General features: G+C 40.8%; 1 protein-coding gene across 2 annotated transcripts in view; it reads right to left on the bottom strand.

Moving 5' to 3' along the window:
- PECR (peroxisomal trans-2-enoyl-CoA reductase) overlaps positions 1 to 27,343 on the bottom strand; it is a 112,661-nt gene extending 85,318 nt beyond the window's left edge. Inside the window, exons 1-8 of one of the 2 annotated variants that reach the window (XM_046643417.1) lie at positions 27,164 to 27,343; positions 24,481 to 24,614; positions 23,786 to 23,951; positions 19,060 to 19,141; positions 13,917 to 14,013; positions 11,933 to 12,043; positions 6,119 to 6,230; positions 2,706 to 3,113 (exon numbers count right to left, since the gene is read on the bottom strand). In XM_046643417.1, coding sequence (XP_046499373.1) covers positions 3,028 to 3,113; positions 6,119 to 6,230; positions 11,933 to 12,043; positions 13,917 to 14,013; positions 19,060 to 19,141; positions 23,786 to 23,951; positions 24,481 to 24,614; positions 27,164 to 27,287 — 912 coding nt within the window. In that variant the 5' untranslated portion in view covers positions 27,288 to 27,343 and the 3' untranslated portion in view covers positions 2,706 to 3,027. Of the gene's footprint in view, positions 1 to 2,705; positions 3,114 to 6,118; positions 6,231 to 11,932; positions 12,044 to 13,916; positions 14,014 to 19,059; positions 19,142 to 23,785; positions 23,952 to 24,480; positions 24,615 to 27,163 lie in introns of those variants that run through there. The other variant, XM_046643416.1, reaches the window with a different exon arrangement.
- Between the last annotated feature and the right edge of the window lie 42 nt (positions 27,344 to 27,385).

Genomic DNA, 27,385 nt, shown 5'->3' with positions numbered 1-27,385 from the left:
GACGGAGAGACGCGGCAGGAGGACAGGTGTCTGCTCCCAGACTGCAGGGCTGGCCGTCCTGGTCCTGGGCAGCTGCTTCCGGGTGGGTGCCTCCTTCAGGCAGTTCTGCAGGAGGCCTCTGGGAGGAACTCCTGTGCAGTTTTCCCAGCATCCTAGCGGGCGGGTTGCAGGCAAGTTCCAAAGGGCAGGTTTCTAGCAAGTTCCACCAAGAGAGCACCACAGTAACGGTTTTGCCATCAAATGAGCCCCAGCCATGCCGTCCCAACAAGGTCCGGGTGTCTGCCCAGGGGTGGGAATGGGGGGGAGCGCTCTTCATCTCAGCCCTGTTAGCGGCTTAGCAACTGCTCCTTCTGCCTGCTATTCCCGCGTTCTTTAAGGTTCTCCTTATCTCCTACGAGCCAATCCCTCATTACTCCAATCCCGTTACAGTTAATAATTCTGTACATTAAGCTCTCCCTGTTCAAATGACTGGGTGGCATCTGTGTCACTCCTCACAGTGACAGATACCACATCCAGGTAAGAGTTTGCCTTTACTGCTGGCAGGGACACAGATGCCAGGGCCTTCTGGGGAGCTTATACAAAGCCTGATCCATAGGCACAGGCATAGGTCTCCCGGCACCCGCTTGCTCCACTGTGACTGAGTGCCTGTGACGTACCCCACTGTGACCATGAAGGCCAGCATCCATGGCCTAAAAGGGTATCCCACTCCTGCGATCCGCAACGCCTCCTGCCCACTCCTCTCCTTTTTCTTCCTTGCCGGGTGTCAGACTCGCATCAGTCCGAAGGCTCTGGCTGCCTCCTCGGGCTCCCTGCCCTGCATCCTCCACAGGCACATTCCCCAGTGGGTTTCATGGACATTATTCCGTCTTGGCATCTGCTTCCCTGAGGACCTGAGCTAACACAAGCCACGAACCAAAAGGGCAGTGTGTGTGGGAGGGACAATCCACAGGGGTCACGTTAATCCACAAACTCCTTTAACATGAATAACTGTAGGATTGTTTTGTTTTCTTCTAGATGTCTTTTTCTTCTTATATGCATTTAGCACTGTGACCTTATCCTTAACAGCACTTAGAACATTTGGGAATTTTAAACTGCTGTGTGTGGTTTGATTAATGGTTCTCTCTCTCTCTCTCTTTTGTAAGCTCCTCAAGAGCAAGGTCCACGTGCATTTTTTCCACTACTGCATGCCCAACTCCTCCCATAACGCTGAACACATATTAGAGGCTCAAGATTATTAACTGAATGAATGATTAAGCCTGGTCAGGAATGTTCAGTCTCCAGCAAAATTTACTTAGTAGCAAAAGAACACAATTGACAGGACACCATTATGTTACATACAGAAATCCTGGGGCGAGCAGACTTAGAATTCTAGAACACAGATAATGATCAGCTGTCTGGTGACAGTCTCACAAGATCTAATACGGAGTTGTAGCTAAGTGTAGTGCTAGCAGGGTGGGCTCCAGGCTTTGAGCAGAAATAATCAAATGTTAGCACCATGGAGATTTAAGGGGTTGTCAGCTGTCATCAACATGAGGTATTTGAAAAGCAAGCCCTGCCTCTTCCCTGTTCCCCACCAACCTGTGTTAGGGCCACCCTGCCCTCCAGCGTGGCTTGTAATTCTTTGGAACTGTGATATTACCATCTCCAGAAGGCCACTGGTAAAATGGTGTCCAGGAGGAAAAGATTTCCGATCTTTCCATGTTAATAGCACGGACTCAAAATTTCAGACCCCGCTTCCTCTCGGGACGACTCTGCACTTGTGCAACCCCGAGAGTAAGCGCCCCCTTAAATGCTGCACCCCAGGCATCTCTGGGGGGTCCCTGGTCCCCGCCCACTTGGGAGCCTATCAAGCACAGGTTCAGGGGCCCCACCCCAGAGCCGAGTAAATCATACACTTTGACCTGAGAGTTACTGATAAAGAAAGGGAAATCCATCTACTTCATTTCAAGAGGGAGTAAGTCAACCGAGTTAACTGATTAGGACAAAAAACAAACATATGTAATTTGTAAATGGCATTTCAGAAATCAGGATAACTGCCAAAAAGGATGAGCGGAAGGCAGAATACTGAACCTTAACATACTTGCATAAAATTTAATTAAAAAAATTTTTTTTGCATAGGAAAGGAGAAACATGGAGAAAAAGGAATACCTTGGATAGGAAATCAAGACACAAATTAAGCACTGCAAAGAAATACTACATAGAACTTTTTCTTTTGAATTAAGAAGGTTTATACAAATTTGACTTTGTGAACAAAACAAACCACACATTGATAATTACCATAAAGCTTTATTGATTCGAAAGTATTTGCCACCAAAAATGAGCGACAGCATAACTCTAGTAAGAATCATAATGATGCCATAACTTGGATTTATTGCTTACCCTTACAATTAAATATTAAAACCTTTTGGGAGATCATGAGACCTCTATGATTAATTTGCAATTATTTCACTTTTCAAATACCTTTCTTAGAAATAAAAAGTATAATAAGAGTGTATTAATTTCCATTCCTAAAATTTTTTTTAAATGATTTAATTTCTCTAATTTCTTATTATTGTGATTAGAGCCTGAGTATGGTTTTTTTGTTTTTGGGGTTTTTTTAAAGATTTTATTTTTCCTTTTTCTCCCAAAGCCCCCCGGTACATAGTTGTGTATTTTTAGTTGTGGGTCCTTCTAGTTGTGGCATGTGGGATGCCGTCTCAGCATGGCTTGATGAGCGGTGCCATGTCAGCGCCCAGGATTCGAACCGGGGAAAAAGCCTGGGCCGCCGAAGCAGAGAGCTCAAACTTAACCACTCGGCCACGGGGCCGGCCCCTAAAATTGTTTTTTAATCACAGGCTAAAGGGCATTTGTTGGGACTTACAAATGCATTTCTTTCAGGAATAGTTTTTGCATAGACATAACTGTTAACAGTAAAAAAAGCAGAAAGTGATTTTTCCATACAAATTATCAGCTCCTGTAAAGTCCAGAAGTGCATTCTCAAAATGTTAAGGCATTTGGACACAAAGGACACCTCCTTGTTTCCTTGGCTTAGAGCTTGGCTTTCTGCTTAAAAGACTCCTTCATCTTTTTGATGACAGAAAGGTCCCCTGGTCCTTCAGGCCAGTTGTCATGATCTGTTAAGTAAGTGGAAAACCTCATGTCACTTGCAAATCTATTAACCTCATTAGTCCTCTCAGTTTCCACCAAACCCTCTTGTTATTTTCCCTGGTTCACCCCTTTTCGCAGTATGAAGAAAAGAAATCATTAGGACAAATGGCAAAGGTTTTCAGAAAGTCCTGGATTTGAGTCCCAGCTCCGCCACTTACTAGCTTTTCCAAATTTGGACAAGTTCCTCTTCCTGAGCCTTACTTTTCTCATCTATTAAAAGGGATAACACCCTTGGTCTTTTAAAGTTGTGAGAGTTAAATGTGACACCCTATGTACACCACTTCAAATAATGCAGACATTCAATAAATACTACTTCCTTAATAATAATAATTTTTAAAAATATGCTTACTTTGTACCAGGCATTTATAGTTCCTTCCCCAGCATCCAGGCTCCAATTTCCCCTTTCCAATAGACTCAGTTTCCACTTAGGAATCCATGAGGTTTGGGGGAAGTGAGCCCACTCAGATCACTGACTGATCAAAGTCAGTCAGTGCACTCCATTCCTGGACCCCCACCCCCGAACCCCGCTGTGGGTACTGGTTGAGGATGAGCATTTGTATAAGCTAGTCCGAAGCAAAGTGGATCTCAGAATTTTCTTAGGAATGCTAGAACAAAGTCATTCCCCTCCCCTCTCTGTCCAGCTGGATGTGAACCAAGGGGCACATGGCAGAAGGCGTGGAAGGCGGCCGTCCTGAAACCAGGAGAGTCAGCCTAAGGTAAAGCCGACATCACAGAAGCAAAAACGGAGGGGAAAAAAAAAAGAAACTGTGCCTGCTGAGATCACTGAGCTGCTGAGGCCAGTCTTACCTGCATTTCAGGTACTCAAGGCAACAAACCCCTTTATGGCTTAAGGCAGGTCAAGTTGCAGCTAAAAGCACTGTATCTCACACAGGGCTTTAAATGTGCATTATCTAATTTAACCTTCCCAACAGCCTACAAAATAAATACTATAAGTGACCCCACATTATAGAAAAGAAGATAGAGGCTTACGGAAATCAATTTTCCCAAAATCATACAACTTATAAGGAGATGGTCAAGTTTCTATCCAGACACTCTCACTTCAGGGCTGGCAGTCTTGAAGAAGATACTATGCAGTGGTCCTCCCTGATCTGTGGTTTCGCTTTCCACGGTTTCAGTTACCCACAGTCAACTGTGGTCTGAAAATACTAAATGGAAAATTCCAGAAATAAACAATTCATAAGTTTTAAATTGCACCCCATTGTGATTAGCACGATGAAATCTCGAGCTGTCCTGCCTGGAACGTGAGTCATCCCTTTGTCCAGTGGATCCACGCTGTAGTCACGACCCGATAGTCATTTAGTAGCCATCTCCATGATCAGATCGACTGTCGCGGTACCCAGTGCTTGTGTTCAAGTCACCCTATCTTACTTAATAATGGCCCAAAAGCGCGAGAGTAGTGATGCTGGCCATTCAGATATGCCAAAGAGAAGTTACTATTGTTAATCTCTTCCTGTGCCTAATCTATAAATTCAACTTTCTCATAGGCATGTTGTGTAGGGAAAAACACGGGGTATATAGGGTTCGGGACCATCAGCAGGCATGCACCGGGGGTCTTGGAATGGACCCACCACAGATAAGGGGGGACTACTGTGCTGAAAGGATGAATATTCCCACTCATAATCTGGGGGGAGTATATTCTTGAAAGACAGAGGTGGCTGCTTTCCTCAAAAAATGAAAAAACATTTTTATATTTATAAAGTGTGAGAATTACCAGAGAAAAGCATTTCACTGGAGGCCTGGAGAAACAGGCACCAGGAATTTCTCTTCCTTTGTAAAGGAAAAACAATGCAACTCACCTTAACAAATACTGACTCAACTCTACCGCGGAGGGAAATGGAAAGATTCTCTCCTGCCCTCCATACTTTAAAGACTATCAGAAAACAAAACTGCATAACCATGTAGCCATTCCTGTCTTTCCAACCCACATCCTTAAAACCACAGGATCTGATGCGCATCACTACATTGATGTTATTAGTAAAGAAATATGTATGGGAGGGGAAAATAATAAGTAATATTAAAGTTCAATACTGATTTTTCATTAATGCAAAGAAGGTCTTAGGCCTCAATTAGACTGCTAGCATGTGACAGAGTAGACTGAACCTTGGTCCCTGACATGAAATTGAAATATACATGCATTACAGTGGTTACCACATTTTAATGTGATAGTAGCCACTTAATCAACTATCTTTAGCAATAGTTCAAATACATTTGAATTCTATGTCCTTTTCTACATTTTGGGAGTGATTAGCTTGGATGTGCCTTTTAAACTCCATGGATTTGTTTTATCAATCGTAAAATTAGGATCCTGGACTCATTTTTTAGGCCCCTTCCAACCCTAAAGTTCTATGATCTAGCCATGAGATACACACACACACGCACATCATGAGACAAACAGACACAGACACAGACTTTTGTGTAGAATATCTACATTTGGTTGAGCCTTAAAAAACCATTGTTTTTGTGCATCAAAAATAAATGAGTAAAGCAAATCATATGATTTCCCTCAATATATATCCCAAAGATAGTCAAAAATAGCACCATACCATCCCTGTCCACTTAACAGGTCTGACACCTCTGCTCAGATATACAAGCCAATTACTGGAGGAACAAAGAGGAATTAATTCTAAAAGATTACGGCAGCCTCTTTTCTATCTCCTCCTTGTACATACATGCTCATAGTGCAAATATTTTTCAAGGTTCCCATTCCACCAACCTATGCACACACAAAAATTTTCAATATATAAGCTCACTTCTATAATAAAAATATTTAGGTATTTTCTGTGACTAGGAACACTTCCTTTAAAAATCATATCGTGAATACAAACATTATGCACATTTTGATATGGTACAAGAGAAAACCTTCATCTCTTCAGTAACTACTCAAGAAATTTTGAGAACATGAAGAGGAAGCAGCATAAAGTGAGTGCCTACTCATTTCTGGCCTGCTCACCTGGTATCTCTTCCACGTGAGTGTACAGAGACTGGCCCCCATCCACGGCCACTAGCTGTCCGGTGATAAAGGAAGCTGCAGGAGACAGCAAGAAGCACACCAATGGGGAGACCTGGAAACAGAAGCACACACACATACAGAAAAGCAGACACTCCCCATCTGGGGTGCTTCCCATTCCCCAGTCAACGCATCTCAGAAGCGGCACGTGACTTCCACAGTGTGTGCGCAGCAATGTGACAGGACAGAGACACCTGCCTTTTTTGCTGTGAGCATCACTAATAGCAGGTCAGTGACCAGGGTGGCAAGATTTGAAGGAGCCTTAGACAGTGTCAAATAAGCTACACAATGTGAAGAAGCCAGCAGTGAAGAGCGTGCTTAATCTTTGCTCTTTCCTATTTCAAACAAGTTGGTTCCTTCCACACCTGGCACTGCCCACCGCAACCCCGCTTTTAACCACCACCGCATGCCTTTTGTATTTTTGCCCCTGAAATAGTCAATGTGTCCGCAGAGCAATCAACTGGCACTCTACTTTGTTCGGTCCATGGTCCTGCGGGCTGACAGCCTAGCAACTCAGACCAGGGGAGTTTCTACAAGAGGGACTTCAGAGTCCCTCCGCATCCCCTAAAAGTTCAGATTGTTAATGATGAGGTCAGCAACACCTACTCCCAAAACCAAAGAGAAAGAGGAATTATGTCACTGGATGGAAGGGACTCTCCCATGAGGCTGTTGGCACAGGTGGAGTTTCTCAAAGGGTCAGCCCACACGCCTGCACTAGAACCCCGCGGATCCTTACTGAAGCTCCAGACTCCTAGTCCTGCTTGAGATCTTCGGAATCGTAAGCTCTGGGGCTGAGCCGCCAGAGGCTGCAATTTTCTCAAGCTCCCACGCAGGGCCGGGCTCCGGTGAGGCACCGAGGGTGCACCATTTAAGGAGGGGCTCACTCCCAGGGCAGACCCAGCCCTGCACAGCCCTGAGAGGGACGGCTGCTGAAATGTTGCACGCCAGGCCTGGCTGCCTCACCCTAGGCCTGGTCTTGTACCTGGCACTGTAGCCATGTCTGGTTACAATCTCTCTGAGACTCTGAGACCCTGGAAGGCAGGCATAGCTTCTCTCCATCCTGTGTCCCCAGGATTTAGTACAGAATTGCAGTAAAACAGTGGCCACTAGCCATATGGCACTACCAAAACATGGTCCATGTGACTAGTCCAAATCAAGTTGTGCTGTAAATCTAAAACACATCCTAGATTTTGAAGACTTGTTATAGAAAGAAGAATGCAAAATATCTCATTAATAATTTTTATATTGATTATGTGTTGAACGATAATGTTTGGGACATATTGGGTTCAATAAAATATATTATTAAAGCTAATTTCACCTCTTCTTAGTTTTCTTAATGTGACTACCAGAAAGTTTAAAATCACATATGTGACTACTATTATATTTCTGTTGGACAGAGCTGGTACAGAATTAATAATTTAAAAGTTCCCACATTCCTGGGCAAGGGCAGATGGCTCTGAGCCATGGTAGCAAGTATACTCTGCCCTGCTTCGTCAATGATAACTCACCCTGCGGACATGTTTTGTTAGCCAACCAATCAGTGCAAGCTCCTCAACTCTGAAAGTCAGCCCGTCGGGAAGACTCGCTCCAGTAAGTTCCTTTCTGAGTGCCAAACAACAACCCTCTCACCCAAGGAGCGGTGACCTCCAGGAGTCTGCAAATCCCTCAAACCACACTTCCCCCAGAAAAAGAAAAAGATGAGTCATCTGCTCTGCTCAAAGAGACTGTGCCTGACCAGCACAGCACTGCCTTCCTGAAAGACGCAATACATGTGGCTTTGTGCTGAACTTGGTTGCAAATATTGAGCGGTGGCCCCATCCTTTGACAGTGTTTAGTGTAAAATAAGCACTTAGTAAATGTTTACAGAATGAAGGAATCTTTATGCATCTCTTCCCCCCAAATAAGGGGATATTGCATCACTGAGCTCCTAATACAGTGTTTTGCCCACAGATGAGGCATCATTAAATAAGACCGAATTGAACTGAAACTATTTGCTAGGTAAAAGATATATAAATATTGAAGATGCCTGGTTTACTTGTGGAGCCCAACATGGAGCTGAAATAAACTAATAAAATTTTTATAATTACCAAATTAACTAGGCACTATTGTGACATCTTCAGATAGATTCTTAACTTTCATTGTAATGGAATCCATTTGACGATGGACTTGAAGTTACTAGTCATTCACAAGAGTTTTATCAATGAATAAACACCATCAGAGACTAGCAACTGGTACCCACTTTATCTATGTGGATAATGCCTCTGTTAGCTCAGTTATCTCCTTACTTTCAGCTTTGTTTATTAAAGATCACGGGGGGTTAAATAAGTAGGCTTGGGTTTGAACGCCAGTACCATGAGCCAAGTATGGCCTTAGGCAAATTACCTCATTGGCCCTTAGTTTCTTAATTTGTAAAATGAGTGTACAGTATCTCACAAGCCATTTGAAGGGCCTTCCCTTCCCAATAGCCCTGAGGGACATGATGAGAGCTCTAGGCAACTCCTTTTAATTCTGACCCTCCTGATTCTACCCCAGGGACTGTCACTCAAAATAAGGCAACTCCTTGATACCCACTGAGGCCAATGGCCTGGTGTGAAAGTTCTGCCCCAAAAGGGACATTAGTGATTAGCCGGGGCAATCAGAGTATCTTGGAAACCTGACCAAGCGAAGCTAGGATACAATCAGGCAGAGGCCAAAACTCTCCCCTCATTTCACAACAGCCAGCATCATCTCTCCTCCCCTTCACAACTAAAGTTTTCAAAGGTATTACCTACATTAGTCAAAGCACAGTCAGCATCACCCAGGGCACACCTAAGACCTTCGCAGGAGATTTGTAAGGTCAAAACTATATTCAAAGTAACACTAAGTCCTTATTTGTCTTTTTCAGGGTGTTGACATTTGTACTAATGGTGCCAAAGCCAAGGTGGGAAAGAGTGCTGAGCCTCAGCACCAATCACGGCAGGCGGGTGGAGCTGAGCTGGTGGTCATGCACCAGGAGTCAGTGTGCTCTTCACCGGCAAGCACTGGCGGTGGGGAAAGCCTGTTTCACTTCAGCATGTCCTTGTTCAAGCGGTAAAAATCGTGAATTGTATTAATCTCGACCATTGAGTACACGTCTTTCTAATATCCTGTGTGATGAAATGGGAGTTAAACACAGAGCTCTTCCGCTGCATAGAGCAGTCTAACGGTTGTCAGAGGAGGAGAATGTGCGCTTGAGCTGTGCACTGAACTAGTCACTTTTCCATGAAACACCATTTTTCACTTGAAAGAATGACTAACAAACTATGGTTATTCACACTTAAGTATTTGGCAAACATTTTTCCAAAAATGAACAAAGCAAGACTGTCACTTCAAAGGAAAACAGCTGACAGGATTTGTTGTCAATGATAAGATCTGAGCTTTCAAGTGAAAATTAGAATTCTGGAAAACTTGCGCTTGTCACCTTGAGCTTTACTGTTTCCTCATAGTTAAGGATTTTTTCTGAAGAGATAGGTGGTGATACTCACAAATGTGATCTGATATTGTGCCATGGATTGTGTGTCAACAGTGTCAATGTTTAGAAGATCCGAGTGTAACAGAGTATAGAAAGTTCACTGACGTGGTTTCAGATTCCGCATTGCAACTAGTCTTTAAGAAAAAGCCACTTGTCGAATATCAAAGACGACTATCCAGAATTATCTGAAAAAGCTGTTAAAATGCTCCTCCCTTTTCCAACTAAACATCTGCACAAAGCCAGATTTGCTTCATACACTTGAACCAAAATGACATATTAAAACAGACTGAACGCAGAGCACATATGAGGCCACCTATATTCTACTCGGCCATATGTTAGAGATCTGTAAAAATGTAAAAGAAATTTTTCTCTTCTGTTTTTTAAAATGTTGCTATTTTTCATTAAAAATATTCTTCATATTCACATGTATTGCCTTTATTACTATTATTTTAAATAAATTGATAAATATTTCTTAAATTTCTCAATTTCAATTTCTAATGCATACAGACAATATAGTTCACATAAACAAAAGGAATGTTCTGTCCAAAATAAAAATGTAATCATATCTTTCCTTTGATTAAAATGTTTTAAAACCTCTCTTAGTTTTCAGAATATAAATCCAAACATCTTGTTTAAAATAGCTCGTCAAATGTTTGATTTAACAGTATCTTCTAAAATTTAATATGCATATTTATTTAGTTCAGGGATTTTACTTCTAGAAAGGTACCTCCTCACACAAGAGGGCATGATCATGTTCAAGGATGTTCCCAGCAGAATGACTGCAATATCAAAAACATAAAGAGAATCTAAATGTGCAACAATACAGTCTAATTAAATATATTATGGCATATCCACAGCAAGTCGCAGGAAAGAACACGCAGTAGAATCCTATTTTTGGAAAAAGTCAATAAATATAGATATTTTTGTGTATGCATAATACATTTCTGGAGATATACATCAAACTGATCATGAAAGCTAGTCCAAGAATTAGACCACATGTTCTGCTAAGAATTTTATGGTTTTGCTTTTATACTTAGCACCTTAATATATCTCAAAAATTATTCTGTAAGTGAAACTAGATACGGGGTCTAATATGTTTCTAAATGAACAGCCAATGGCTGCAAGACTTTTGCTGAATGTCTATCCTTTCCTCACAGATTTGAAATGCCACTTTCATCCTATAAACTCCCCATAAACACACGGTACTGATACGAGAGTCTATTCTGTCCCACTGATTTTAATTTATTCCAGCACCAGCACAAGATATTGTAAATAAGTATAGCTTTATAGTATGTTTCGCTATAACGAAGGCCAAATCCCCGCCATTATTCTTTTTCAGAACATTTTTCTAGATAAACTTTATTTATTTATTCATTTTGGTGGGGAAGATTGGTCCTGAGCTAACATCTGTTGCCAATCTTTGTCTTTTTGCTTGAGGAAGATTGTTGCTGAGCTAACATCTGTGCCAATCTTTATTTTATGTGGGACGCTGCCACAACGTGGCTTGACAAGTGGTGCTAGGCCTGCACCTGGGATTGGAGTCTGCAAACCCCGGGCCACCTAAGCGGAGTGTTCAAACTTAACCACTACACCACCAGGCTGGCCCCTAGACAAACTTTAGAATCAGTGTGTTAAATTCCAAAAATATATTAAATTTATACATTAATTTAGAGAAACTAGATTTTGATAAAATTGATTCTCTCCATTGAGGGATACAACTCGTCTCTTTTCTGGTCTTTTTTTCTGTTCTTCAGTAATAATTTTTTTTTCGTTTATAGCTAAGTTTACTCCAGATATTTTAGTTTTCACAATTATTGTGGAAAAGATCTCTCTTTTTTTCATTACCTTTTAAGACAAATATTGCTGGCATTTAAGACAGCTATTGATTTTTACATACTTAAATCCGGCTCCCTTACAGAAATCACATATGGGACTTCACAGGGGCATAACTGTCTGACTTGCTCTGGGTCCTGTGTACCGACAAATGCCACGTGATAAAACAATATAGTTAAAAAGTGCCATGAAATAATAAAAACATGCAGTGCTTAATTCACACCGCATTCGCTCTTGAATAAAGACTGCTGTCAATATTCAAACCACAGCCAGGATATTGCCAAGAGCCAGAAGGTGCAGGGGAAATGGTTTGGTGGCAGTGGGGGCAATCATCTCTCCCAGGCAACCAGACAACGTAAAAAGGACACCAAAATGTTACAAATGTCCGAAGCATAAAACAAAGTAATTCTAATCATGTTAGAAATACACATTACCTCCTCAGGAACTCCAATTCTTTTAGCTGGGACTTTCTGAAAATGTCCTCCAAATTGATCGTGTGCCAAATCTCTGTAATTGTCAAAAGCAGTCTGGGAATAAATGACTCCCTATATTTAAAAATAAAACAGGAACGAAACAAAGTACATAAAATTACATTTTAATTATAAAGACGCCAAGGCAGTCTGTTGACCAATACCAAAAATTAAGTGGTGTAAGTTTAATAAGAAAGTTAAAATTTCTAATACTAATTTTTCTCAATATTGTCAAAGAAGTGCAGTCAACCACTACCACAAATGGATTCTCTGAATGCTCGTCTTCTGACCTCCCCTCCCCTGATAACTGGCCAAGCCCTGGAATTTTTCATAAAAGACGTGGTTTCCGAAAGCACAATTCTATGAGCAGATCAGAGAGGCCTTCACTGGGAAGAACGGGGCGGGGGAGTGGATTCTGTCTCCCACCAGCTTCTCGCTTTACGACGGAAGCCTGGGCTGTGGTTACGTGATACTTAGCAAAGGTAATATTTTCATGGCTTTTCACCTAGAGTGAAATCACAAATGACACATTTGAATCCAATATAAATAAACTAAAATTTTAATTATTTAAGAATTCTTTTATTCAGCTTTCATTAGCTTTGAAGGGTTTATAAAGCCATGGAAGCTACCCAGAAAACTGTATAACACAGGATAAAGCTATTTGTTATTGGCTGATAACTACAACAGAGGTTATGGGGAGCAGAGGAGGAAACAGGAGGAGTGAAAGTAATATGAGCAAAGTTGGCGGGCGGTGCTAATTACTCCAAATGAGACTGGGGCGATACACTGGTTTCCAATTAAACAATTCGTAACCTTATATTTAAAGAGGATGGAATCTTCTAGAAGTATTAAGGTTTAGCTATTAAACCTAAAAATGTCTCTGGAGGACAAACACGACTTTAGTATTGTGCAATAACACTAACAACCCTTTCAAGTTTTCAATAAACGCACTTTTGGAGGTTATTCCAAGGTATCAACATTAAGAATGGGACAATATTTAATTTGTCCTATAAATATCTGAGCTTAATATGGGTAAGGTAGTGTCAGCTGTGAAGGAATCAAGGGATATGAAGTATCTGGCAAGGAGCCTGCAATTTGTTAGAGATGAGATTTCTCTACTAACGTCAAGAAGTCAGTTTGCACTTAGTTCCCATTGAGTAGCATGGATAACATCCATAGATATCACACAGATAAGTCTATAGATAATATCCACAGATATTAGAGAGTTTCCAATGGAGGGGTGATCACTATCTCAGCAATGACCAGGAAGAGAGGGGATGACAGAGAAGGGGATTTGAGCCGAGTTTTGTTGGATGAGTGAGATGTTGCATTTAATGTCTCTCTTGGAGTATACGGCCAATATGTAATACGCAAGGAAGCTTAAGCTCTATCTTTAGTGCACAAAAAATGACAGATTTTTAAGTTGAACATATTGTGAATTTTTCCCCCTATCATTTACATTATGTTTCAGTGAAATTTTCTCTTGACTTCCAGTTGATCTTTAACTGGGAGCTCCTTCCTAGAACTTTGACTTTTAAGTTTCTCTCTCTCTTAATAAAGCATTGATGATATACCAAGAAATAACACAAAATCTGTAAAAATTCATTCTCTAGAGTCATGGTTCTCAACCTTCACTGTGCATTTGAATTTCCTAGGAGGCTTTTAAAAATACCAACACCCAGATTCCATAGTTTGGAGTCAAACTTATATATCACAATTTTTTAAACATTTCACAGATAATTCCAATATATAGCCAGGACTGAGAATCACTGCCTTAATTTACCCTTCTTGACAATTTGTAAATCAAAGAATACTTCTTTCTGATTTTACATATTTTTAAAAGCAAATCTTTTCCAGTATACATGCATATTAACAAATTAACAACACGAATGGAGTCGGAAGAGCACAGTCTGTCAACAGCTTTCATCTATCTAGAACATTTACCTACAGGAGCAACACAGTTAATCCTCACTCCGCTGCTGGCCCACTCCAGAGCTAAGGTTTTGGTGAGGTTGTAAACACCTTCTCTGGCAGCTCCGCTATGCCTTTCGAAGACAAAACAGAAACATCACAATAGCTTCTGTTGAGTATTTCTCTCATTAACGAAACTGAAAAGTGTGTCAATGACCTGTCAGAGCCCACGAGAGCATTCTTATGATGAGTCTGTATCTTTTTGAGTCTCTGTCTGAATAATGAGAAAGAACTGAGTCCTTCGATCCTAAAGCCAGGCCACAGCTGCCTAATAGTCGAACAAATGTCACCGTGTGTAGGCCCATGTAAGATCCCCCAAATCACCATGAGCAGAAGAGGAATGTATGAAGAACTTTCTGTTACGGAGGAAAACAAACAAATTGGTAATTTTGAAGCTTACAAGTGTGGTTATTTTTTAAATCAATTTTAGATAATAAGAGATTTGAAATTCATATATCAGGCTGGAAGTAGTATCCATAGACTTTCTAAACATACCAAAATTTAAATAAATTGTCATATATTTCCACATAGGAGTTCAAAACACTTAGGACTGCATCGACATGGGGTCTTGTGAACAAGGTACAGACATGGGGCTGCCCCATGGCCGAGCGGTTGAGTTCGCGCGCTCCGCTGCAGGCGGCCCAGTGTTTCATTGGTTCGAATCCTGGGCGCGGACATGGCACTGCTCATCAGACCACGCTGAGACAGCGTCCCACATGCCACAACTAGAAGGACCCACAACGAAGAATATACAACTATGTACCGGGGGGCTTTGGGGAGAAGAAATTTTTTTAAAATTTTGAAAAAAAAAGGTACTGTTATACTATGGCTTAGAATTTCTAATTACAAGGTCCTCAGAACTAAGCGTGTGAGATCTGGGGCTGTATCCACTTCTCACCAGAGAGCACCTGCAGAGCCCAACCTTCCTGAAGAAAACCCACCTCGGTCCCAGTGTTGGCTACGCAGCCCTGGTGGGACTCCAGGCAGAAGCTAACTGCTCCATCTGCGAGAATGACCTGAGTGACTCCCATCACGATCATATGTGGCCACAACTTCTGTTGCTACCGCATCCAACAGTCCTGCGTGGATCAGCAGGACAGGTTCCCTTGCCTTGTCTGTGGCCACAAATGCTAAGAGGAGCCCTTCTGGAGAAACACTCAGCTGAGAGGGATGACTGAAATGGCCAAGCTCCTCCACACCAGCGGGAGCAAGAGGCAGGGCAGGAACAGACGTGCTTGTGTGAGAAGCACAATCAAGTCTTGACCCTTTTCCCTGACGAGGACGCAGAGGACTTGTGTCCCCTTGCACTCAGCCCTGGGACCACCAGGACACCACATGATGTCCTGTCTCTCATCACAGGAAGACTCAGCAGTTACATGGAGCTCCTGAAGAAGCAAGGGGCAGACATTCAGGAACTAGGAGCTGCCCAAGAGAGAAGGCCGCTAGGACTGAGAGTGCGAAGTGGAAAACCAGAGAGAGAAATCATTCTCTGAATTTGAGCACCTGAACCAGTTTGGAGAACATGAGCAAGAGACAGTTGAAGATTAGCAGACTGTCACCCCAAAATACGACTACAGGAGTTCAGGACATGCCACCCCAAAATACGCTGCTTTGGCATGTTGATTATTTTGAGCTGTAGGCACCTGAAAATAGCAAATGCAGGCAGAGGCTTTCTCTGAACCCTCCTTATCTGCCTAAAGACAGATGCTCCAAAGGAACTCAACGGTCATCAGGCCCCTCCCCGGGAGTCTCATTAACAAAGGAAGATGGACTCTGGTCACAGGAGAGGAGTCTAGAAGCCATAGCACACCCAGACGAACTGTGAGAAACTCTCACATCTCCCGTCTATCGTTCCAAGAGCCCATTCATCTTTCCGAAAAATCATCTACTCTCCCCTAAAACGACTCCATCTTCCTCCCTTTCCCTAGTAAGATGGTATCTAAGTCTGAATTCTAAGCCACCTTGGGAGTGACTCATGTTTCCCTGGTTATCTCCCATGTACACATGACGTATACATGTGAACAAACTTCTGAAAAGACTTTTCTCTTGTTAATCTGTCTTGTATTACAGGGTCTTAGCCAAGAACTCAGAAGGGTAGGGGGAAAATTATTTTTCCTCTCCTATACAGTTCTCTCAGGAATAGCTGATGAAGGGGACATTCAACAGAAACTCAGTGCAAACGTAACAGCATTTTCAGACTACATTTCCACACTCAAAGATCTACTAAACGAGGTAGCAGAGAAGAGTGTGATGCCAGAAGTGAAACTGCTGATGGATATCAAGAGTAGCAGCGACCTGTGAAAGCCTAGAAGCCCCAGCTCTCTACTCGTTCCAGTTAGGACAGGAAGACGTGGTCATCCTCTGCAGCATTTGGCTCTGCAGAAAACCATGCAGAAACTGAAAGAGGTACTCTGGATCTCCAAACTGCACATCTTAATCTGCTTGTCGCAGAGGACAGAAACATCTGACATTTGTGAAGAAAAAGCAAAGAGTTCATCGGAATCCATAGGGATTTGGGGCTTATCCAGGAGTCCTGGGTTCTGAAGGATTCGACTGCAGCCGGCATTACTGCGAGGTCCAGGAGGATGATGAGCCTGAGTGGACCATGGGGGTCTGTAAAGACTCCCTTTCCAGGAAGAGAAAGTGCCCCCATTCAAGACAGAACAGATGGTGGACGATTCCGAATGGGGACTTTGTCACACGAGGCGCTGTTCGTCACTCTTCCAAGAAAAGCCCAGAGGGACTGGCATTTATCTGGACTAGGAATTGGGTGAGATTTCATTTTACCATTTGAATGACAGGTCTCACATCCAATCTTTCGCTGATAAATTTTCTGAAGTCCTATGACCTTTTTCTTATCGGATGTGATTTAAAACCTCTTACAATCTGTGCAATCACAGATTGTGAGTGATAAGCTGCCTTGAAGGCTGTTCCATCGCTCCACTTTCCTCCTGTGGCTGGTGAACAGGAGGCAGAATGATGTAGAACTCTCAGTGAATCTAGCACTAACAAATCCTTTAAACATTTCTATGAGTTAAGCACATAAACAAAATCATACATTATATGCTCTTTTTCATCTGGCTTCTTTCACTCAGAATAATTTCTTTCGAGATTTATCCATTTTGGTACATGAGTCAATAATTCATCCCTTTTTATTTCTGAGTAGTAGTCCATCATATAAACATACCACAATCTACTTATTCATTCACCCACTGATGGGCATTTGGGCCACAAACTGTCTCTCCATGGGAGGTACGAGTTGCTTTTTGGCTCATCTCTTGCCCTTGTACTTATTGACAACGATCTAAAAGATGAGCAGGTCAGTCTAAACTCCTCTGCACAGATAGTAATGGGAAACAGACTAGTCTTAGACAGCACTGAAAAGAAAACGATCAGAACTCCCAGAGAAAACTGTATAAAGACAGCAATATAGTTCAAACCCCCCCCGCATCGACACTCAGATAACCTTTCAACAAATGAAAAGATGCTCTACTGAGAATATCATTTCCTGCCCATCAGAGTTGTTCAGAAGCTGACAAGATACATTTTGGGTGAGGCTGTGGGGAACAGGCATTCTCATACATCGCTCGTGGGTATGCAAAATGGGAAGAAATTCGGAAATACCTAACGGTATGCATTTACCCTTCAACCAGCAATCCAACTTCCAGGACGTACCCTGAAGATAGACCTCCACAAAGATAACAAATACATAAAATGTTATTCATTGCAGAATTATTTGTAATAGCAAAACATAGAAACAACATAAATTTCTATTAAATTTGAGACAATGCGAGCATTTGAACAATGAATTTGAAAAGAAATCCATGATTCCATAGTGGTATACCAAAAAGATTAATAACGATAACGATAATAATAATAAATAGAGAGAGAACGGATGGTTATGGCGGAAAAGTCTTTTTATGGAAGATCAACTAATAAATATAGAAGCAATTATAAAATCAAAAAAATCAACATTTTCACATCCTTAATGTAAAAAGTATTTCAAGTCAGAGTCAACAATGGCTGCTAAAATTCTGATGGCAAAAAGAATATTAACACAGTGCCAAAATATCATCCTACAGATTACTTACTAATTATAAAGGAATTAAGATCACTATCTTAACTTAGTTCCCAGGTTATTTCTGGGGTAAAAGCGTATAGAGGACTTGACTTTGTACCTTATACAGTTTTACATATATATATAAAACATATATTTATATGTTATATAAATATATTTATATTTGTAAATCGATATATAGTTTTTATAACACTAAGATAGATCCATTTCAGAAAAATAGAGATTCTATGTTGGAAAAACTTCTTTAAAATTTTAATTTAAAAAATGGAAGGAATCAGAACTATAAGATACTTAAAAAATCAGCAAAACTAATTTTTTAAAAACCAGACCTTTTAACAGCTAAACTTGTGGTTTTCAAGTAGCTTCCTGGCACCTTGTTGTTGTTCAACTGTTCTATTTGAATGGCCTTTTAGACTATTATGCAAGAAGCTGCTGAGACAGAAGGCCAAAGGAGTTCACTGACGTCCTTTCTTTAAAAAAAAAAAAATCAGTTTCCAATGTAAAAATTTATCAAAATCAGAATAAGAGCCAAATATATGTCAAATTCCGATGTGGAGTAACAATTGAGCAGTCCTATCGAAAACTGAATATTCACAGTATTCAAACCTAAATTAACATAGATTAATTTCATTTCCACATTTTATTTAAAAAAGATGTCCCCAGATACAATGGATAGTTGAGTAACATTTGGATTAGGGTTGCCAGATAAAATACAGGACTTCAGTTAAATTCAGATAAACAATGAATAATTTTTTGCATAACTATGCCCCATGCAATATTTGGGACATACTTACAAAAAAGAATTATTTAACTGAGCATCGTGTTTATTTTTCTTTTCTTGGTAAATCTGGCAATGCTACCATGAATGGGAATTTTTTAGAAGTACCTTTTTAAAGTTCAAATAAAGGGAAATGCTAAGTATTGAGATTACAACTCATTAAAGGATTAATGATCTTGACTTAAGGAATTTTCCCTACCCTACTCTCCCAATTTAGGGGACAAAACCCAAACACATAGGAAAAAAATATATAAAAATGCTTACGACATTCCCGGATATCCATTTTTAGTAAGGATAATGATATTGACAATAGATCCTCCATGCTCTTTCATCCAGGACTTATAAACTGCAGGAAACAGAAAAATGACAATCATATGAAATAGTGTCCTGACCCTTCTCTGATCCTCTGTTCCAACATGCTGCTTCCTTGGTACTTTAAAAATTTAATTCTCTCTTTTTTATAAAAAGCCTGATTGAAGTACAATTTGCATATCATAAAATTCATCCAATTTTTGTGTACAATATTTTTAATAAATATACAGAATGGGCAGCCATCACCACAATCCAGTTTTAGTACATTTCCATCACCCTAAAAAGTTCCTTTGTGCCGATCTGAGCTTAACCCATTCCCAGGCAAACACTCAGCTACTTTCCGTTTCTATGGATTTGATTTTTCTGAACAGTTCATATAAATGGAATCACTTAATATGTGGTCTTTTGTGTCTGGCTTCTTTCACTCAGAATAATGTTGTGAGGTTCACCCATCTTGTACCATATATCAATAGCTACTTTTTATTGCTGAAGGGCATTCCATTGTATAGTCATGCCATATTTGATTTATCCATTCACCAGCTGATGAACATTTGGTTGTTTCCACTTTTGGGTGAGTATGAATCTTTGGGTGGTCATACGTTTTTACATCCCTTGGGAAGACATCTAGGAGTGGAACTGCTGGGTCATACGGTATTCTATGTTTAATTTTTTGAGGAACTGCCAAACAGTTCTCCAAACTCTCTCTACCGTTTTACTTTCCTACCAGAAGTGCATGAGGGTTCCAGTCTCTCCACACTATTGTTGTCTGACTTTCGGACTGTAGCCACTGTCATGGCTGTGAAGTGGTTATCTCACTGAGGTTTTGATTTGCATCTCCCTAACAACTAATGGTGTTGAGTATCTTCTCATGTGCTTATTAGCCATTCATATATCTTCTTTGGGGAAATATCTATTTGAATCTTTTGCCCAATTTTTCACTGGGTTGTTTTCTTATTATTGAATTATAAGAGTTATTTGTGTATTCTGGATACAAGTCCTCTATCAGATAGGGGATTTGAAAATCTTTTCTCCCAGTCTGTGACTTAACTTTTCATTTTCTTAATGATGTCTTTTGAAGCACAAATGTGTTTAATTTTGATTAAGTCCAGTTTATCAATTTTTTTTACTTTATAGATGGTATCTTTGGTGGTGTATTTTAGGACTCTGCCTAACCCAAGGTAATACAGATTTTCTTCTTTGTTTGCTTCTACAAGTTTTAGAATTTTACTTTTAGCATTTAGGTCCACGATCCATTTTGAGTTCACTTTTATTTACACTGTGAGGCAAAGGTGTTTTGCATGTGGATATCCAATTGTGCCAGAACCATTGGTTGAAAAGACTATCATTTCCCCATAGAATTGCCTTAGCACCTTTAAAGAAAATCAACTGACCATGAACATAAGGTTTATCTCCGGATTCTCAATTCTACACCATTGGTCTATAAATCCATCCCTATGCCAGTACCACACTGTCTTAAAATCAAGAAGTATATATCCTCCAACTTTCTTTTTTTACAAAATTGTTTTGGCTATTCTGGGTTCTTTGCATTTCCATACATATTTTAGGGTCAGCTTGTCAATCTCTGCAAAAATTGATAGGGATTGCACTGAACCTATAGATCAATTTGGGCAGAACCACCATCTTAACAATATTGAGTCTTCCAATTCATAAACACAGAACGTCTTTCCACTTATTTAGATTTCATTTCTATCAGCAATGTTTTGTAGTTTTTAAAAGCATATGTCTTACACTTGGTATGTTAACTTTGTTCTTAAATATTTTATCCTTTTTGAAGCTCCATTTAAAATTTAGGCATCCATCCTATTCATATAAATCAAGACAATGCTAAAGATGGACTTCAGGACTTGCTTCAACAGAAATCTAATTTTTAAAATGTAAAGACCAGAGAACAATTCAATAGTCATTCCTATTAAAAGGTTAAGCAAAAGTAAGGATGCCTTCCCATTAATACTTAATGCTTTCCTGTGAGTGCTGACCAATTCATAATTTATAACAGAAAAAAAGAAGGTAAAGTCACTATAAAAGACATACAATCCAATATGTTTTAAATCTATGACAACTTTTTCACATTGCTGAAATCGGGATATGTCTTACAATTGGTGGCATCTTACAAATAGCAAGGTTTTTATTGTTCAAAATATACAGGAGCCGGCCCCGTGGCTGAGTGGTTAAGTTCGCGTGCTCCACTTAGGCGGCCCAGGGTTTCCCTGGTTCGAATCCTGGGTGCAGTCATGGCACCGCTCATCAGGCCATGCTGAGGTGGCGTCCCACAGACCACAACTAGAAGGACCCACAACTAAAAACATACACAACTAGGTACTGGGGGACTTTGGGGAGAAAAAGGAAATAAATAAATAAAATCTTAAAAAAAATATATATATATTATATATATAAAATGATGGCACATTTCACAATTGGCTGTATTAAATACAGTAGTTATTTTTAGATAATATAACTATATACTCAGAAAACCCAAAAGACTCATTTGACAAACCATTAGATAAAGCTACAAATCATTAGATAAAGCTAGAAGATCAATTTGAAAAAATAATTCTTCTGTAAACCAACAACAATCCAGTTGAAAAATAATTGGAGAAAGAGTCCATTCAAAATACCAATAGCCATCAAAAATATCTAGGTATAACCCTAATAAAAAATATGAGATTGACATGACAAAAAAACACAAACTTTTGCCAAAAGATCAAAAGAAGAGTCCATTAATGAAAAGACATTGTGATGTGGAGACAATATTTGAACATGTGGATTATTTCCAAATTATTAAGTTCAGCACAATTCTAATCAAATTCCCCAACAAGATTTCTGAGGAAGAAATATGAATATAAAATTCATTTGAAAGAATAAATGGTCATGCATAGCCAAGAAAAGTTTGGAAATACAAATAAAGCCATATGTATCATATCAAATATTTTAAAAACTTATAAAACTATTTGATACTAGCAGAAGGAAGGAGAATAAGTTTATATAAACTACCTACACAGACTTTCTGCTTCTGGTTGAATACTACCACACATTTTGTAACTCTGAAATCTTCCCTGACACTTCTCCAGGGGTATTCTTCAAGATGTTTCAGATGGTCATCAGATGCCAATCACAAGTCCAGGTTGTCACTTGTGCTTCTGACTCACTGGCTATAAATCAGAGGTTCCCATGATTCCCTCCTTGGATTCAACTAATTTGCTAGAGTGGCTCACACAACTGAGGAAACTAGTTTACTTACTAGATTACCAGTTTATTACAAAGGATGTTAAAGGGTAGTGATCAACAGGCAGATGAAGAGATACATAGGGCAAGGTCCTCAACAAACGAGCTTCTGTCCTCGTGGACTTTGGGGTCTGGCCCAGTGGCAGCTGGAAAGCTTCTGGCTCCCCATCCTGGAGGTGCTCTGAACCTTGGCCTTTTGGGTTTTTATGCAGGCTACACTATATGGGCATGACTGTTTTATCACTGGCCACTGGTGACTGATTCAACTTCCGGCCCCTCTCTCCTGCCTAGAAATCAGGGGGTGGGACTGAAAGTTCTACCCCTCTAATCACGGTTGGTCCCCTAGCAACCAGTCCTCCCCATCCTTAGGGCCTTTCCAAAACTCACCTCATTAACATAAACTCAGTTGTGATTGAAAGGAGCCTGTTATTGAATAACAAGACACCCTTTCACCTTTATGGTTCTGAAGCCATTTTAGGAGCTGAGGGCAAGAGACCAAATGTAACAAAAGATACCCCCATTGCTCTTACAGCTCAGGAAATGCCGAGGGTTTGGGGAGCTGTGAGCCTGGAACCGTGGACAGAAGACCAAATTATATAGTATTGATTATAAATCACAATATCACAGTCCCTAATGGGTATGGAACTACCATACTATTCCTACACTACCTACCTGGACTTTTTATGTGAGGGAGAAATAAACTGTCCTATTTAAGCTCCTGTTTTTTCTGGGGTCTCTACAGAGGAGCAGCCAATCGCATACCACAACTAATACAGAGCTTTATACTTACTAGTAGATAAAGATGAAGCCTGGGACTGCCTCCAAGATGTCTCACTTACAGATACTAAGAATGCAAAGCCTACCCCACGCTGAGGTGAAGACCCCTTGGGTCAGAATTATACTCAGTCTACATTTTCCATCATCAAAACGTCTTTGATAGTTTGTAAGGAAACCCTTGAGTCACTCAACTCCAGAAGTTTAATATTACCACCTATGAAACATAACGTTTAATCCAAAGACAATGCATGCATGCCAATTAGGGTCAGTCAGAAAGAATGTGGACTCTGTCTGGTATTCTCCTTGAGGGTGTGACTGACTTAATTACCAGGCCATTAAACAGATTCATTTCTTAAAAACACAGCGTCAGGGCTTTCTTTAATTTTATGAACATCTTTGTACCGCTCCTTCATAATTTTCTCATGATAAATGCCTACAAATAAAATTGTAAGATCAAAGGATACCCACATTTTCTAAATGTAGCCAAATTACCCTCCACAAATGTAGTAATCTACATTCCTATGTTGTATGTGAACAAATCAGGGCAGTAAATGTTAATGACGTGGAGCTTCCGAGCCCCTAACAATTTCTCTTTCAGGATTCTCTTAGGTCCTTAAATAAAGACATCTTGACTTTTGGGGCTGCTGATCACACTTGCCTGCTTTGCACATGTAGAAGGTCCCGGTCAGGTTGGTCTCGATCACGGCATGCCACCCTTTTGCAGTGATGTGTTCAGCAGGAGCTAGGAACTGGCCTCCTCCATTGTTTACCAAGAAATTGATTTCACCGTAAATATCTAAGGTGGATTTGACCAAATTATTCACCTAAAGAAAAACATTAAAAGTAAACTGGTTAATAACCTAACTTGCTACATGGACTGACGGCTTGCTCTAGGAGAGTAACAGAACTTGCAGTCTCGCACAGTGAGTGGTAACTCCAACTACAAGACCCACAGATCATAAAGCCAAATTTGCAATCTTGACGACAAGATTAATCCAGGGGCCTGGATCACTCCTAAGTAAGGCAGGCCTCCATGATATTAATTTGTGAACTACCAATCCAGAATAATGGATAGTGATGAAATCAGCTTAAAATTAACATCAAGAAATGACTAAAAGGGCAAAAGGCACAAAAGATGGTGTCGCTGAGACTTCCTCATCTTTCTTAGCTTCCCCACCTTGCTCCCTCCCACTCTCCTGAGGTCACTGACTTCAGAATTGATTAGCAGAAGGCTCTCCCTTAATGAATCTCATCCAAGACAGCCACCGCAGGGAACTGCAGCGCAGTCAGGGAACCACTACTATCAGTTAACGTGAATGAATACGTGATTCATTGCATTTAAAAGCACACTACCTCCTCTTCTCTCCGGATGTTGCATTTTATGGGAGTGACTTGAGCCTGGTTGGAGGGGGGCAGGCTGGCCTTCAGCTCAGCTGCAGCAGATTTCAATCTATCAAAGTTCCGAGATGCAATGACCACATTACACCCTGAGAAGAAAACAGCAAAGAACAAATCAGTAAGCTTCCACTAGTTGTGTAAACTCCAAAAACAACAAAGTTTAGAAAATATTTCATGTGTTCCTGTAAAAAAGATGAATTAAGACTTCTGCTTTTGGTCAAGATGGAATAATGGGAATTGAATTTACCCTCCAGACGAAAACAACTCAAAAACTGGACAAAGTCTGTGCAACAATGATGTTCAGGCATCGGACATCAAATAGCACAGGACAGTGGTCTCAGAGAGTAGAAACAGACAACGTGAGGCCTCTGATTATCCCAGCTTGCTGCCTGGAGAGTTTCCAGGCTGCGCTGCAGGCAGGAGGAACCCACTGAGAGCCCAGGACTCTCCTGGGCAGAAGAGACGAGGTTTGGAGTCTGGGGAGGCCAAGACAGCTAGCTTACACACAGCACAGTGAGAAGAGAGGTAGACGGGGAGAGAACTCCAGGATCTGCAGAGTTCCCTCGGATCTTCAGCTGAGCCCTGATTAATGCGTGTGAGTCAGGAAACCATTTGAGGCTGGGGAAAGAACCACCCAAAAGGAACAGAGGGAACAAACCTTGGCACTCACACAGCACTGGGAAGCGTTAGCGTTCCCATCAGAAAAAGCCTTTCATTGGGCATGGGGTAAAGGACTCAGAAGGGTATGGCCTCAGTAAAATTAGCCCTAGACTAAAGGTTGTTCAGGTCAACTCTTAACATAAAGAAGCCGCTTTTAACGGTATCAAATTGTTTCCAAGTAACTTCATTGCATCACAGAACAAAGCTCAAGAATATTTATAAGAATATAAAAATAACCAGCATCCAACAAGGTAAAACCCCAAGGTGTGGCATCCAGCAAAAAGTACTGGGCATGCAAAGGAGCAGGAAAATACAACCCAAAATGAGAAAAGTCAAACAAAGAAAAGAGTCTGTGAGATACTAAAAGAAAAATCTGAAAAATGAAGACAATTTAAACATCCATAATTCAATCATTTCCAGGAAAAGTAGTTGTTGTTAACAATGTTATAAACTTCCTTCTCATCTTTTTCTGCATATATATTTTGCATTAACAAATTGGAATGCTATATTTTGTCTAGAATCCTGCTTTTTTCTTGTTTTTTTTTTTTTCGTTTTTTTTTGAGGAAGAATAGCCCTGAGCTAACATCTACTGCCAATCCTCCTCTGTTTGTTGAGGGAGACTGGCCCTGAGCTAACATCTGTACCCATCTTCCTCTATTGTTTATATGTGGGACACCCGCCACAGCATGGCTTGATAAGCGGCGCATAGGTCCATGCTCAGAATCCAAAACAGCAGACCCCGGGCTGCCAAAGTGGAGCACATGAACTTAACTGCTGTGCCACCAGGCCAGCCCCAGAATCATGTTTTTTGCAATAATATGGCATGCATTTCTCCACATAAGTCTACAATAGCAAGATGTTTAAATAACAGCATAATATTTCATTGTCACTGATTTAACAATTTCCCCTCTAACGGATATTTAGGTTATTTCCAACATTCCACTCCTCACCACTACATCCTTGTATACAAATCTGTGCTTACCTCTGATGATTTCCTTAGAGTAAATTCCTGAGAGGAATGACTAGGCCCTAGAGCACCAATACTGTTAACACTTTAGAATCTTCTTTTTCCAAACTGCCCTCGAGAAAGCTTGTAATAGTTTACATTCTTGCCCGCCTTCTCATTCTCTCACCAAGACTCTCATTTTCCCCAATGTTTTAAAATTTTTGTAGAAAAACAATGGCATCTTATAACAGTATTGTTTTGCATTTTATTCCCCAGTAAGTTGCTTATTTTCTCACATACTTACCGCCCAGTTTGAGATCTTCATTTGGAATGCTTGGTCCCTATCACTAGCTCATTTTTCTGTGAGTGTGTTAGATCTTTTCCTTATTTGTTTGTGAGAGCTCTTTATACAATCAATTTGTGGTGTATTGTAAATGTTTTTCTTTACGTGCCTTTAAACTTTATTTATATCATTTTTTAATTCAAAGAGGATTTAGACTTTCATATAGGTAAATGTATCTGTTTTCCACTTGGTGGTTTTTTTCCTTGTTTATGTGCTTACAAAGTCCTCCCTTCCCCCAAGTTGAGTTCAATATTGTAAGAGGGGGGAAGATTGGTAATGGGAGCCTCTCCTTACGTTGCAACCTTTTCCTGTTACATAACGTCTTCCCAGGTTTCCTAGCCGTTCATTAAGAGATATATAGGATGGCCTGATTTTAATCCATGACTAATTCCATAGCTTGTCCCACAGATCTCCTTATTCCCTACCTGGGCACAGTATCTTTGGCTCTAAAAGTTCCCTTTACTTTACAAACAGTGGCTCATCATCCCACACTTCTCTTCAATTTCTTAGAAGAACTCTCTTCTCTCTCCTTTGAGGTTTTAATTTCGGTCATATCTACACCTCCTTTGTTTTGCAACTCCACGCCCTGCCAACCCCGCCTTGCTGACTCGCGACCCCCAGTGACGCCAGCCTGTTTCCCCACCAACCCCTCGATCTGGGTACCCTGGCCCAGGGTCCTGCTCACGTACCCAGGCGCAGGAGCTCGGTGACGATGGCCTTTCCGATGCCCGTGCTCCCGCCGCTGACAATGGCCACTTGGTGCTGCAGCAAGCCGTCAGCCAGGCAGCTGCTGCGCTTAACCAAAGCACCCATCGCCGCGGAGCGTCTTAGCGCCAACAGCGCAGACCAGGTCGGACTGGGACACTGGGTGCCCGCCTCCGTCGAGGTGGGCAGGACAGAAGACAACGCCC

Source organism: Equus quagga, chromosome 17, assembly GCF_021613505.1.
Source record: "Equus quagga isolate Etosha38 chromosome 17, UCLA_HA_Equagga_1.0, whole genome shotgun sequence".
Lineage (NCBI taxonomy): Eukaryota > Metazoa > Chordata > Mammalia > Perissodactyla > Equidae > Equus > Equus quagga.
Note: the sequence above shows the minus strand (reverse complement) of the source record. Positions and strands in the feature narration are given on the sequence as shown.